The 15,150-nt window shown below is 47.7% G+C and overlaps 1 protein-coding gene across 1 annotated transcript; it reads left to right on the forward strand.

Annotated features, from left to right (window-relative positions):
* The first annotated feature begins 6,507 nt into the window (after positions 1-6,507).
* On the forward strand, positions 6,508-10,159 carry Hey1 (hes related family bHLH transcription factor with YRPW motif 1). The gene is made up of 5 exons (XM_034517569.2): positions 6,508-6,757; positions 6,968-7,043; positions 7,179-7,262; positions 7,508-7,589; positions 8,458-10,159. The coding sequence occupies exons 1-5, from the start codon at positions 6,669-6,671 to the stop codon at positions 9,024-9,026; spliced, it is 900 nt and encodes a 299-aa protein (XP_034373460.1). The 5' UTR covers positions 6,508-6,668; the 3' UTR covers positions 9,027-10,159.
* Positions 10,160-15,150: the final 4,991 nt, after the last annotated feature.

Genomic DNA, 15,150 nt, shown 5'->3' on the forward strand with positions numbered 1-15,150 from the left:
TAGAACAGAAAAGGTTTTTTTTTTTTGTTGTTGTTTGTTTGTTTTGTTTTGTTTTTCTTTGCTTATACTTCCTTATCACCATTCACCATCTAAGGCAGTAAAACAGTAGGATCCTGGATGCAGAGCTGAGGTGGCAGGGGGAGTGCTTCTTACTGGTTCAGCCCCATGGCTTGCTCAGCCTGCTTTCTTATAGTACCAGGACCACCAGCCCAGGGATGGCACCACCCACAATGGGCTGGGCCCTCCCCTACCAATCACTAGTTAAGAAAATGCCCTATCTATCGGCTTGCCTTCAGGCCAATCTTCTGAAGGCATTTCCTCACTTGAGGTTCCCTCCTCTCAGATGATTCTAGCTTGTGTCTAGTTGACATAAAAACCAGCCAACAGAGGCCCCTTCTCCAAACACTATTTCCTTCAGGCTGTGGAGCCACTGCAAGACAGTAATCCAAACACTTGCAGCTTTTATTCCCCCTCCTAGAGCCCAAGGTTGCAGAGTCCCACTGGACATTGAATACAGACGAGGCTACATCTATGCTCATATTGCAATGGAGAGTGCACAGTGGTTATCAGCACTTGTCTTGTGGAAGACTCAGGTTCATTTCCCAGGATCCACTTGGCAGCTCACAACTGTGTGTAGCTCCAGTTTTAGCGGATCAAACATGCACACGGTGTACAGACATACATGCAGGCAAGACACTCAGTGTGTCAACTCACTGTGGTGGTTTGCATAGGTTTGGCCCACAAGATTCAAGTGTTTGAATGCTTGGGACACAGGGAGTGGCACTATTAGGAGGTGTGGCCTTGTTGGCGTAGGTGTGGCCTTACTGGAGGAAATGTATCACTGTGTAGGCAGGCTTAAAGCTTTCCTAAGCTCAAGCTGTACCCAGTGTGCCAGTTCCCTTCTGCTGCCTGTGGATCAAGATATAGAACTCTCAGCTCCTTCTCCAGCACCGTGTCTGCCTGGACGCTGCCATGTTTCCCACCATGATGACAATGGACTGAACCTCTGAAACTGTAAGCCATTCCCAATTAAATGTTGTCCTTTATAAGAGCTGCCGTGGTCATGGTGTCTCTTTACAGTAAAGAACCCTAAGATGTGCATAAAATAAAAATAACTAAATCTAAACAACAACAATAATAAGACCCCCCTCCCAACCTACAGTGACTCATCTTCCACGTGGCTTAGGTTCTGCCCTGGTCTAGGCTCTTAGCTTCACCTGGGGAGGAACTATCGATACTTTGGACCAAGTTGAACACTGTTTGTTAACTTCATCCATCCTCCCAGGAAGGCTCTTACTTCTGTCCCTAAAACCAAACCCTTCTGAAGACTTCCATTGTGCCTAGATTTCCCAGGATGCCATGTGTGAGCACTGGTGTGGATGGGTGTGGTTGGCGGTGTAGACCAGCTTTACACAGCAAACAATGCTTCTTTTTCCCTCCAAAATGATTTATCAGCTCCCTCAGACTCTGGTCTCAACTTTTTTGTCTACTAAGAATATCTGTGCCTGCCATTCTCTTTTCTTCTTCATCTCTACTCTGTGCTTTTGAATAAAAAGAGAAGTCCTTTTGACTCTAAAATCAAAGCTCCAGGAAGTATCAATTCTAGCCAATAGGCAGATGGTTGGAAGCTAGCTAGTTTCAAAGCCATAGAGTCTGTGAATTCCAGTCTGGGGATCACCTGGAACCTCCTATATTTGACCTTTCAAAATTAGATTTATTTTTGTCTTACTTTGCTTTTTGTTGTTGTGATAAAACTTCATGACCAAAAGCAAGCTGAGAAAAGAAAGGATTTATTTTCATCTTACTCTTTGCAATCCAGCACCAGGTGAAGCCAAGGCAGGAGCCCAGCAGGTGGAACTCTTGTGTCTGAACTAAAGCAGAGACCATGAAGAAATAGTGGTCAGTAGTTGTTCCTCATGGCTTACCCAGGCCACTTTCTTATACCACCCAGGACACCTGCCTAGGGTAGCACTGCCCAGAGTGGGACTCTGGACCCTCCCACATTAACCATCAATCAAGAAAATGCCCTACAGACCGGCTTACAGGCCAATCTGATGGAGGTGTTTTTTTTTTTTTTTCAATTTAGGTTTTCCTTTCCCAGATGACCCTAGCTTGTTCCAAGCTGACAAAAAACAAAACCAGAAACCTAACTAGCCATCACATGTTTATAATAATAATCTGTTGTTGTCTTAGTTGGGGGTTCTCTAGAGAAACAGAACTTAGAGGATGAATCTCTCTGGATTCATTCTCTCTCCGGATACTTCTCTTATTTCCCTGTTTTTGAAGCAGTTTCTAATGTACTCCAGGTTAGCTCTCAACTTATTATGTAGCTGAGGATGGCCTTGCACTGACCCTCCTGCTTACTGATGAAGAAACAGGTTCATGGGAGGGACTGAGGTGTGGGTGTGGCTAAGGACTAGCTCACTGTGACTCAAATCCAGAGAGGTGACTTAATCTCTCAACCTTGCCACTGTGCCATGGTGCCCTGTGGGGTTTACAGTTAAGCATGCCTATCCAGCAAACAGCAGGGCACTTCACACTGGCTCTCCATTAGGAGACTTGAGAACGGATGTGCACTTCTCTGTGGCATGGCATCTCACAAGGCTTCGTGATGTTCTAAACAGGGCTTCTGGGGAGCACTGCACACAGTGGGTGGAGAAAGATGGCTGCTGAGTTGAGACTCTTTTGTGACAGTTTGGGGCCATTCTGCTTCGATTCTGACCTGATGGCAAGCTCCAAAAGGAGCAGAAGCTGAACTCTGTGCGTGCGAGGCTTATTTATATACCTATTTATAGCAGCGTGTGCTCAGGGGGAAGTCTCTTAATAAGAGACTCAGAAACAGCACTTTCACTAAAAATGAATAGCAGACGGCCCTTTTACTCAGCTGCTGCTTTAAACAGATAGCACCAATCACCTCCCACTATGCTGAAACTCTTCTACTTTCTAGAGATGCTGTGTTAATATATCCAATTACTAGATTAGGCTGCATAATCTCAGAAGATATGAGATATCATGACAAGAAAATGCCTGGGTCACTTATGGCTACATTCACCAACAGACCAGACACATCAATATCTAATACCAATGTGTGCTGTTTATTTAGTGTTGGTCAACGGCCACACTGATGTAATCGATGCTCTTTATGTAACTAGCTTAGGATGGTGACTATCATCAGTATCTTCATGTCACTGATAATGGAGACTTAGAGGTTAAATAACTTTCGCAGTGTCAGGAAGTTCTGAGGAGGTGGATGGAGACTGTGGCTTTTCAGTCTCTGTTCCAGTCTTGACTCAGTGACTAGCGTTTAGTAGGGCTTGTCAGCAAATTTTTATTCAACCAAACCCTAGAGGTTTCAAATGCTTCACCTGCTGCCTTCACCTCAGAATTTCTTTGGTTGGTTCTTGCCTTTCAAGACAGGATTTATGTAGTCCGAGTTGTCCTGAAACGTTCACTCCTCCTGTCTTAGGGCTGGGATTACAGGCATGTCCCACTGTAACTCTTTTAAGAGTTGTTTGACACAGAACTGTTTTGGAGACAGGGATTCACTACATAGCACTGGCCTGAAACTCCATGTATAGATCAGGCTGGCCTCAAATTCGAGATCTGACTGACTCAGTCTCTTGAGAGCTGAGATTAAAGGCAGGCTGTCACAAAGACTTTTTGCTTCACAAGTTGACTGAAAGCGCCTGGGGCCACCTGGCAGCCCTTCTTTCTTTCTGAGCTGCAGATGACACCTCCACCTTCCGACAGCAATTCCAGCAGCTTTTAGTGAAATCTCCTGTACTGATAGCACAGGGCAGAACAAGGGTCTCTTGCAGGATTCCAGAGTAGGAATTTCAACTGTACAAAGGCCTTTCTCATAAAGGCTCAGCCTGGAACACCCCCATTCACTTTGCAAAAAGCCCAAAATCTCCCAGAAAAAATGCCTATAGCTAGCAGGTGGGAAACCAGCCTGGTACTCTCAGTCTCTCAGACTCTACTACCCAAGATCAGCTCTCACTACACCCCTTCCTTCCTGGCCTCCAATCACATGAGATCTTACATTCTTGGTCAGCTCTGGAAAAAAAAAAAGTCCGCCAGACCTCATAAAAGTGTCCCCATTCTCTCCTGTCTCCTTATCAGAAAGTGCCACTAGGCTTTCTGATACCTATAGCTATCCCACTTGTGTGTTAGCTCATTGTGTATTGTCTCCCTCAGATGTGAGTTCTGAGAGAGTGGAGCTTATCACTTCTTGACACCTTTGTCTCTCAGGTGCCAGCATTGTGTCAGGCATGCAGAAGACACTGCATAAGTACTGGGTAGATGGACAGACGGATAAGTATTGATGTTATTTATCAGTGCTATACAAGTGCTGGGTCCCTGAATTATAGCCAGATATTTTTCTGTACAAGGTCTTGTTACACATATAATTCAGGAGAACCTATGTAGCATACGCTGGTCTCGAACTCATGAAATTCTGTCTCTACTTCCCAAGTTCCATGATTATAGGAACACAATACCACATGCCCAGCAGGATAGCTTAATTTTCCACAGAAGCATATATGTGCGATGCCTATTGGTATCTAAAATGGTGTAAAATCAAGCACCCTCAACTTAAACAGTTTCTTTTTACCAGCCAACCTGCTGCTTGCTTCTGCCCCTGCACATTAGCCAAAACTGGCCAAAGAAAAGAAGGCCTTACTGACCGGGGAAAACTCAAGAGCTATGCAGTCTCGGTCGTGCTGATTTAGGTGCGGGGTGCTCTGTCACTTTAGGGAAAGATATGGGGCAGGAAGCGGACTGTCTGAATCACCAGGCAGTCGGAGGATGAGGGTGATAACCTCTGAAGATGAAGGCAGCAGGGAGGGGTTTGGAGGTGGGTTTCCAGTTTGTGACAGGAGCCCTTTAGAAGCTCAGCTCTGAACGTGGACCGGGAAGCAGGCGGTGAACCTTGGACTAACCACTCCTAAGCAGTACGTGGTGGGATATGAGCACTAGGAAAAACAAAACCAAGATGGAGGGACCCCACCTTTTCAGAGGAGCCTGGGAGAGCTGAGGCGCTGGACGTTAGGGTGAAGTCCAGTAAGAACTTCAAAGTGTGTGCAGACAGAGAACTGGACCTGGTAACAGGCTTTAGTCTGCACTTACAGAACTCATCAGGTCTAGAAACAGAATTGCTTGCAAAGGTGATGAGTTTCTCTTACTCTGAACGTTTTGCTTCACAGACAAAATTACAGGCTCCAAGAGTGGACCCCAAAGTGCTCTACCTTTGAGCGGGATAAAGACTGGGGTTTCTCCAGGCAGTCTACTTATATGAACGCTGAACTCGGGAACCAATCCTTAAGATTTAAACTATTTTTAAAAGTCGGTCTTCTTGGTGGGAAAGCGGTGTGCAGAACTTCATATAGCACCCCAAACGCCCGCCCCAACTGAGGCCAAAGGGAGTGTGTGTGTGTGTGTGTGTGTGTGTGTGCAGTGCCGGGCAGAAACGTGCATCCCCCCCTCAGCGAAGTCAGCCTCAAGAAGCAAACACCCAGGCCGCCACCCTGTCGCCTGCTGAGAGGATCTGGCCGCCAACTCTAAGGGAAAGGGAGGACAAAAAATAAAACAAAACAACAGCAAAAATCCCAACATAATGAATGTCTCCGGGGACAGCTACTCCTCCCTCAAGCTAACCCAGAAAACAAGCGGTCCACTTCCCCGGAAATGAGATGCATAGGGAAATGCATTCCGTCCTGGAGCTCAGAAGCCCTGCAGGATTGTCTAGCTTCACAGGTTCCCAGAACCCAAAAAGCAGCATCCCTTGATCTCAGGCTGTGCTCCCAGAGCTGGTGGCCACCACCCAAACTAGCGGCGCCCCAGGCGACTTGTCCTGCAGGACCCGCCAATGCGAGCGCCTCCCGCCGCGGGGCACCGGGTGCAGCGCAGAGAACGGGACGCGGGCGGTGGCTTCCGGGGCCCGCCGGCGCCCGGACTCCGATTACAGGTTCACACCAGGAGCCCGGGGGGCCCGCCCTCGCGAAGCCCGGCTCCCCCGCCCGGCTATTCTTCTCCATTCATGCGGACGCCCAGAGCTGCCGCCGCCGCCGCCGTCGCGGCCGCCGTCGCCGTCCGTCCGGATTGGCTGGCGGCCGGGGCGCCAGCACTTTCCCACGGCCCGCGGCGCGTGCGGCTCACCGGCGGCGCTGCAGGCGCGGCCCTGGCACACGGCCAGGCCAATCGGGGCGCGCGGGGTGGGGCGGGGCGGTGGCTATCGCCGGGCTGGTGTCGCGGGGCGGCCCCCTATTCGTGCCCGCCGCCGGCCCACCGCCGCCCGCGGCCCCCAGCCGAGCTCCCGCGGAGCCGACGCACTGCCGCCGGGCGGGGGCGGGGCGCAGCCTGCCTCGACCTCCGCTCGTCCCGCCTCCATGCGGCTGCCAATACGCGCAGCGAGGCGCCGATTGGCCAGAGCCCGCGGTTGCCGGGAGCCTCGGCCCCGCCCTTGCCCCAACCTCCCCGCCTCTCCCGCCCTCCCCCTATCCCTGGGAAGGGGCGCAGCGTGGGAAAGGGATGGTTGAGTTTTAACCGGAGGCTGAGCGTGAGCGGGATCAGTGTGCACGCACCGCCCGCAGCTGAGCGCCGAGCGGCTGCTGCAGTTAACTCCTCCCTGTCCGCCGCACTACCTTCCTCGGAGCCCGCGCTCCGCCACCATGAAGAGAGCTCACCCGGACTACAGCTCCTCCGATAGTGAGCTGGACGAGACCATCGAGGTGGAGAAGGAGAGCGCGGACGAGAATGGGTGAGTTGGCAGCGTCCGGCCGATCCGGAGCGGGAGGAGAGAACGGGGTGCTCGGTGCTGGGTCCCCATTACCGGGAGCCGTGGGCCCGCGGCCGCTGGCTGTGAGCGGTCCTCCCCTCGCCTTCCAGCTCAAGTTGCCAAAGAAATCTGAGTGCAGGAGGGCTCTCGACTCCCCATCCTTTCTCAAGGCAATTGCTTCCCATCTTACAGAAACTTGAGTTCGGCGCTGGGTTCCATGTCCCCAACGACATCGTCCCAGGTTTTGGCCAGGAAAAGACGGAGAGGCGTGAGTACCCCCTCCCCCAATGATTTAAATATATATACACATTGTTATATTAACTAACGGAAAGAACATTTCTTCTCATTGGAATGTACAGTCATAATGGAAATGTCCTCCTTTGTTTTTGTCTGCTTCCCATAGATCATCGAGAAGCGCCGACGAGACCGAATCAATAACAGTTTGTCTGAGCTGAGAAGGCTGGTACCCAGTGCTTTTGAGAAGCAGGTAATGGAGGAAGTCTGAGACTGCCTGGAGTAGCCATCGGCACCTTCTGATTCCCTCCCCTCCGTGCTTCTAACCTCATTTGTGCCTTGTCGTTGAATGTTCTTACACAAATTCCAACAGATTTTGTGGATACATCTCATCTTGCTTTTGTTTACGTTTGTATATTACATGTATGCATATCTGTGTGCATATTTTAAGTTCTCCAAAGGCACCTACGTCAAATAAGCCCTTTGTCATCTTTTTAGGGATCTGCTAAGCTAGAAAAAGCTGAGATCTTGCAGATGACCGTGGATCATCTGAAAATGCTGCACACTGCAGGAGGGAAAGGTATTCCTCTCTCCAGTTCAGCCTGGGCTTTGCGTGGTCGGTGTGGAGGGAGCAGCAGGAGCAGTCTGGGATTGGTGCAGTCCCTGCCTGCTTTTGCTTTGGGGGTGGGGAGAGCAGTACGTGGTTGCCAGCCAGTGCACCTTCAACAGCACATGGGTTCTTGAACAGTGAATACATCACTCCAGTCTTCTTTCAACGGAGCTAATGCACCTTTTAGCAAGCGCCCGTCTCCCGGAGCTCCTCCGGTGGTGACAGCCCTGATTTAGGTCAAGTCACTCACATTTGTCTGTTGCTATTTAAGAAAAGCTTGGGAAATGGCTTATTAAAAACAACGACTAGATAGTCAGAATTTCATGTACAGGATTTAGAAAACGAACTGCCAAAAGAATTGGAGGAAAGAGACCTGCAGGGGCTAAGTAGAGAAAATCTAACGGGGAGAGACTGAAGCCCGCGTCTGTCTCCAGCCTTCAGATTCTTCACCAAGGACCAAGTGCCTAAAAGCTCCACGATGATAACTTACATCTGTGTGTCTAATGAATTTCACTGCTCTGTGGTTTCTCTGTCCTTGATGTATTTTTTGTTGTTGTTGGGGAAAAACATTAAAGGAGAGAACATAGTTTCATCTGCTGGTAGGGTTTAATTCCAATTTCTGCTCAGCAGCTTCTAATTGGGCTTTGAACTTGCATTAGCAAACATATAATGTTGATTAATGCAAAGATTTTGGTCAGCTCCAAAAAATTTGAGCTTCCAGGACCCATGATCTGTGCTGTAATCCTGTACGTAGTTGCCCGGAAGGGCTGCCTTTGGAGTGGAAGAAATTCAGGAAATGAACAGAGCCTTGAAGGTTTTCTTTTGTTTTTGTGCATAGGTTATTTTGACGCGCACGCCCTGGCTATGGACTATCGGAGTTTGGGGTTTCGGGAATGCCTGGCCGAAGTTGCCCGTTATCTGAGCATCATTGAAGGACTCGATGCCTCCGACCCACTTCGCGTTCGCCTGGTCTCCCATCTCAACAACTACGCATCCCAGCGAGAAGCCGCGAGCGGCGCTCACGGGGGCCTCGGACACATTCCCTGGGGAAGCGCCTTCGGACATCACCCACACATCGCACACCCGCTGCTGCTACCCCAGAATGGCCACGGGAACGCCGGCACCACGGCGTCACCCACGGAGCCGCATCACCAGGGCAGGCTGGCCTCTGCCCATCCGGAGGCGCCGGCCTTGCGAGCGCCCCCTAGTGGCAGCTTGGGATCGGTGCTTCCCGTGGTGACCTCGGCCTCCAAACTGTCGCCGCCGCTGCTCTCCTCCATGGCCTCGCTCTCAGCCTTCCCCTTCTCCTTCAGCTCCTTCCACCTTCTGAGCCCTTCGACACCCACGCAGGCAGCAAACCTTGGCAAGCCCTATAGACCTTGGGGGACAGAGATTGGAGCTTTCTAAAGAACTGATGCCGTAGAACAAGGGAGGGGAAGCTTAAAATCCCAGGTGTGCTGGGACGGTTGCCAACACCACCTTAAAGTCGCCAGTAAAAGTCAGGAAAAAGGTACATTTTCAGATAATTTTTTTTCCTAAAGACTAAAGGTTTGTTGGTTTACTTTTCTTTAATTTTTTTTATCATGTCATGAATTAGCAGTTTTAAAAAATTAGTTGTTAACTTTTGTTTAAAAGATTCAATTGAGGTAGTGATTATGACCCAACACTTCGATCTGTTGTCTGTTCCGTGCCTCAGTTACTTTGTAAACCTGTCTGTCCAAGAATGACTCCATCTGCCTCACCTTGGGGAATCCTAACGTTAGTGTTTGGGGTCTGTTTCCCAGCTTGTATAAGTTGCAATCTTTTGAGGATTAATTTCCCAAACCACTATGGTCAATGTTAAGATGATTTTGTTAATACTTTGACAGGTTAAGGTGTTGTATAACTGATATTCTTTGGGGAGGGAGAGTCAGAGAAACATTATATTTCCAAACAAAGCGTTGACAAATCATTCTAGAAACTCTAGCTCCCTGCTTTTTAGAGCAGTGAGGTAAATGGCCAACCTTGTCCCTGGCCCTGAATCCAGATGCCCAGCTACTGTGGCCTGCCTGGCTTTTCTGTTCTGATATTTCAGGTTTAGAAACAGCTGCTGGTAGGCTAGGCCCCCATTTGGAGTGTCGGCAGCAAGCAAGACAGTTATGTAGACCATGCCTGCTCTGCAACCCCAAGCAATGCAAAACATTTTCAGTCGTACGGATCTCAAGTTCACAAGTGTCGACCTGCCTGAGTGATCGTAGTCTGAAAGTAGTTCGGTGCCTGTTAAACGCGTAACCCGGACTTTCCTGGAACTGCCATATTTTCCTTTAAGTGGAAATTTTACGTTGTGTATTTCTTTTGGTGCATGAAAACGTGGTCCTTGCAATACTTAAAAAGGCTTCTCTGCTTTCTCATTCAGTTTTAAAATTTTGATTTAGGCTCTAAAAGTATTGTTTTACAGGCTTATCCCTTTTAGCAGGTATAGTTTGAACAGCCTCCTCTGAACTGGGTTTGACCTCTGTTGTACTGATGTGTTGTGACTAAATAAAAAGCGAAGAACAATATATGTTGCCGTGTCTGTCTTCCTTAGCCTTTTTTTTTTTTTTGTGCTGCTTGAGAAAATCTCCAGTTTCTTGGTTTTCATTTTGCCTGATGATTGGTTTTCATCCATTCACCAGTTTCATTATTCTTGGAATTCTAGGCTGTGTGCATTTGTACCGTCAAAGAGAGTGACTTTGGTAGATTGTGAACCTTGCTTGGTGTCCCGGGAGAGAACGGTCTGATGGTCAGTCAGGCGGTCTGACTCTGAACTGTCTCGACACAAAGTTTGAATTCAGGCCGCGACCCGCAGTTATTGGAAAGAACTTGACAACATCATTTTAAGCTGTGGTTGATGAGTGCTGAACGCACCTACTGTGTGCTCGGTTCTTTGCTGACAGAAGCAGACATTTCGTGTATCTGTTTTTTATTTGTTTTTATAGGAAAACGGGACTAGAGCCTTGTAGCTGAGGCTGCAGAGAAGGCTGGGTATGGCATTATGGTGAGCAGTTGGCGGGCTGTAATTCTGCACCTGCACACTTCCAAGGAGTCTTCCCTCAGCTAAGTTTCTAAGGAATGTATTTAACCCTTGGGTCACACTGTGCTCCTGAGCTGTGTGTTAGGAAGCAGACATATGCTTTAAGTTAGAACAAAATGCTACCATGACAGAAGCAGTAATTGGTCACAGAAGAATGCCTTCCAGTGCCTTGAAGATCCTGCCAATGTAGGGGCACCGCCTCTACTCAATCAGTTTGCCTTGATCCCACGAGTGGTAAAGAGGAGAGAAGGCAAAACCCACGCTGGCAGGTGACAGTAGTGTTCCTTTACTTTGGGCAACAACTGTGGTCAAGCTCCCTGATGAGAAAGCAAAGACAACACAAAGGACAGTTTCGACTTTGCGATTGGGCAATAGCTCTTGGGTCTCCGGGAAGGATGGGAGGCTGCCGTTTGGATCTTCAGTGTGAGGGTGCCATTTAAGCTTTGGCTTTGTGCCTCCACCATTGGTCTCTCTTGAGAGCCTTGACTCCACCCTCAGCATTGCCTGTTCCTGTGCACAGGGCTGTCCCAGGGCAGTGATGGGAAGTGTTTCGACGATCCTGCCAAGCGTGTGTTTAAACTTGGCAAGCATGGCTTTCAGTGGTGCTACAGCGTACCAAACAGCACTGTGCTTCCTTTCAGTCTCTCAGCTCGCTGATACCTAGGCTTGGATGGCTGCTGATGTGCTTTAAAGAACAGGCTGTGGAAGGGTGAGATATTTAATGCGTCATCCTTGTCACAAGGATGATGGCTGTGTCATGATCTGGCAGGGAGCACTTGTGGGAAGCACAAGGGAGTTCATCTTGTTCTCCCCCCTCTCTTTTTTCCCCACCCTTCTCTCCCCCCCCCCCCAGGCTCACCTCAAACTCCGTGGGTGGTTCGGCTGGAGTAGGCGGCTGGAATAACTATGCCAGCAGAACTGTTAGATTACAACAATTCCCACTTTGAATTTATGCATTAAAAATGAACACTAGGGTCATCAGTTAAGGACTTGAGTCTATGTTTTTATCATGTATGATTTTTATTCATCTACCTGCATAAACAAAAAATGTTTAGATGACCCAGCAGTATAAATAAACATCTTAAGTGACTTATGTATTTATTTTGAAGGTGTATTTAAGTGTATAAATTTTTTTCCTGTATGAATGTCTGTGTACCACATGTGTGTCTGGTGCCCTTGGTGGTCAGGAGAAACCATTTGAGTCCCTGGATTGGAGTTGTGGGTGGTTGTGGACCACCATGTGGTGCTGGGACTCAAACCAGAGTCCTCTGCAAAAGCAACAAGTACTCTTTAATGGCTGAACCATCTCTCTAGACCCTGGTATATTTATCTTATAAAAAATTATTAGTGGCCATAAATATCATGAAAGTCCTTACTTAAATGATTAAATATGTTCCTGTGAGTTAGTGAAAGCTGTAGAGTACTTGCGTGAACTACTACTCTCTATTACAAAAATCCAAGAAACACCATAGCTAACTTACTTCATATTGCCAAATTAGGATGTGATTTTTTTTTATTCAGATTTTCCCGTCCCCTCTGCTAGTCACTAAAATCATGATATTTTAAATATAGATTACTTAAATTTAAAGTCCCTTGGGAAATACTCTGTCTCTTAGTTACAGTTTCCCAGCCCTTCTGGTCTATACCAGCACCACAGCTTTGATGCCTTCATTAGTTTCTGGTGCTGATTTATAATTAAAATAACTTCAGAGCCAACATCATCTGAGACATTGCTGTGGCCCAGTTTCTTTCACAGCTCAGGCTCCAGGGAATGGGGCATCTTGGGAAAGACGCTAGAATCCCGGCTTCAGCTCTGCCTTTATCTAATTGGTGACCTTGGAGAGGTCAGTAAAATTTTGTGGAGCTCTTTTGGTCATCTGCCAAATGAAATGGTTGGACTCCATGTGGAATGAGGGTCCTAGGTGTCTGCTCACAAGGACATGTACTGACTGAGAAGAAAGCAGGCGTCAGGCCAGCTGAGAGATCGTAGGTTTTCACCAGCCATTCTGTCACACCTTGTTCCTGTATAGGTTTGGTTTAGGGTTTCCCAACTGTTGAAGATTTAAAAAATTAGTAACAATCATTGCTCACCACTACCACCCCTGTGTGCACGTGTGTAGATGTGCCGCAGCCTGGTGTGGTGGTTAGAGGACAACCTTGGTCAGCATCGTCTTGCTCCTTCCACTATGGGGTCTGGGTATTGAACTCATGTTGTCAGAATTCTAGGGCAAGCAAGCATTTTAAGTGCAGAGTTATCTTAGTAATTATACTCATGAAGTCTTTAATAATCACCCATGTATTTAGTTAAATATATCAGTGTAAATTAATGACATGTGAGGACACACTCTAGAGTCTTTAAGACCATAACACACCTTTGGATTTTTATGTGGAATTAACCAGATTTTATTGGTTGGTAACTTATTTACCAAAATCTGTCTGCTAGCAACACTGGGCCAGTGGGCAGTAGCCATGTCTCAGAGCAATGACCTGAACCCCTCTCCTGGAGGGCTGAAATTTTCTGATATTTTTGTCATGGATAATTTTGAATGTGCCTAATTAGACAAATAAAGGAAACATTGAATCAATTATGCAGCTGAAGTTTACACCAGGAAAGGATTTTGTTTGTTTTCTAGGCTATTACATATCCCCAAAGTAAAATAAAGTCAGGAGAAAGAAACAAAATAAGACATCCTTTATAGCCGGGCAGTGGTGGAGCATGACTTTAATCCCAGCACTTGGGAGGTAGAGACAGGTGGATTTCTGAGTTTGAGGCCAGCCTGGTCTACAGAATGAGTTCCAGGATAGCCAGGGATACACAGAGAAACCCTGTCTCAAAAAACCAAAAAAACTAACAAAACAAAAAAGACATCCTTTATGTAGTGTCTGGACAATTGACAGGAATCTCTCCTGAAGGTGTTTTCCCTTGGTCCTCTGTTCACTTTGCCACAGTTAACAAGACTCAGCACACTCACACACTGCACCAGAAGGCACGATCTTACTTCCGGGGGAAAAGTAAGCCTCTGCATAGGTCTGAGTCCATTTCTTCCTAGCTGCTCTTCCTGCAACTGCCCAGCTCTTCTGGCACTTTGCAGTTGCTAGAGCAAGTTCCCCATGCCTGCACTACTAAGCCTCTGCCCATATCCACTGCTGCATCCTACTATGGTTTGAATGTCCTCTAAAAACTCCTGCTGACATCTGACATCCATGTGATTAGCTTGGAGGGGGCCGTACACAGTTGGATGGATCAATGCTGTCATTTGGAGAATTGGCTGACCATTCTATGAGTGGGCTTCTGACAAAACGGATGAGTTCACCCATTTTTCTCTCTTTGAGGTACCCACTTCTGCCTTGTTGTGCTGCTACATGAAGGCCCCTTGCAGATGCTGGATTCCTGGGTTTGAACCTCTCAGCCTGCAGAACTGTGAGCCAAGCAAGTTTCTATTCACAAATTAACCAGGTTTGGTTGTATTCTGTTACAGCAACAGATTAAGACGTGCCTGTAATCAAATTCAGCTGGGGGTTGTGTTCCAAGCTTTCTTTTCCCATGAGGTCTTCCACGACAACCCTAGTTCAAATAGTCATCGCACACTTACCCTTCATGCTCCACCCCTCCCTTTCCTCTTCTGTTCCTCCCTATAGCATTGCATTATCTGACTATAAAAGTGACAATATGTGCTTTTTGATGGTTTGCTTACTGTATGTTTTTGGCTGGTTTGCCATTTCCACAGTTATGTCACTTAAAAGCAGCACCTACCATACTGAAGGCTTTCAATAAACATTTACTGAATGACTCTGGATGGATGGATGGATGGATGGATGGATGGATGGGCAGGTGGATGGATGGGCGGGTGGATGGATGGATGGATGGATGGATGGGCAGGTGGATGGATGGGCGGGTGGATGGATGGATGGATGGATGGATGGGCGGGTGGATGGATGGATGGGCGGGTGGATGGATGGGCGGGTGGATGGATGGGCAGGTGGATGGATGGGTGGGTGGATGGATAGGCGGGTGGATGGATGGGCGGGTGGATGCATACATGCATGCATGAGATGGCGAGGCTCACCTCTATGAGCTGACTGAAAGTTGATGTAGCTATGTCTCAACCTTCCAGCCCCAGCTCCTACCTCCAATCTTATGTAGTGTCTGGACAATTGACAGGAATCTCTCAAAACTTACAAACTATTGGGAAACATTTTTTATACCTTACTTTTGCATTTCTCTTTACTATTATTAAATTATCATTTAAAAATACCTACCTCATGGGTTGGGATGCAGCTCGGTTGGAAGAGCACATTCAAAAAATCAGCATTGCTTCGGCTACGTGTGATCTATTGTTCCACATAAAACATATTTTAATCACTTAGTTTTAAATATTTATGCCTAAAAATCCTTTATATTGTGCTTTCAAGACCACAGAAGCCAAGCCTGAGGACCTGAGGTAGATTCTTGGAACCCACATGGTAGAAGGCAGAAAC

Source organism: Arvicanthis niloticus, chromosome 13 (genome assembly GCF_011762505.2).
Source record: "Arvicanthis niloticus isolate mArvNil1 chromosome 13, mArvNil1.pat.X, whole genome shotgun sequence".
NCBI lineage: Eukaryota > Metazoa > Chordata > Mammalia > Rodentia > Muridae > Arvicanthis > Arvicanthis niloticus.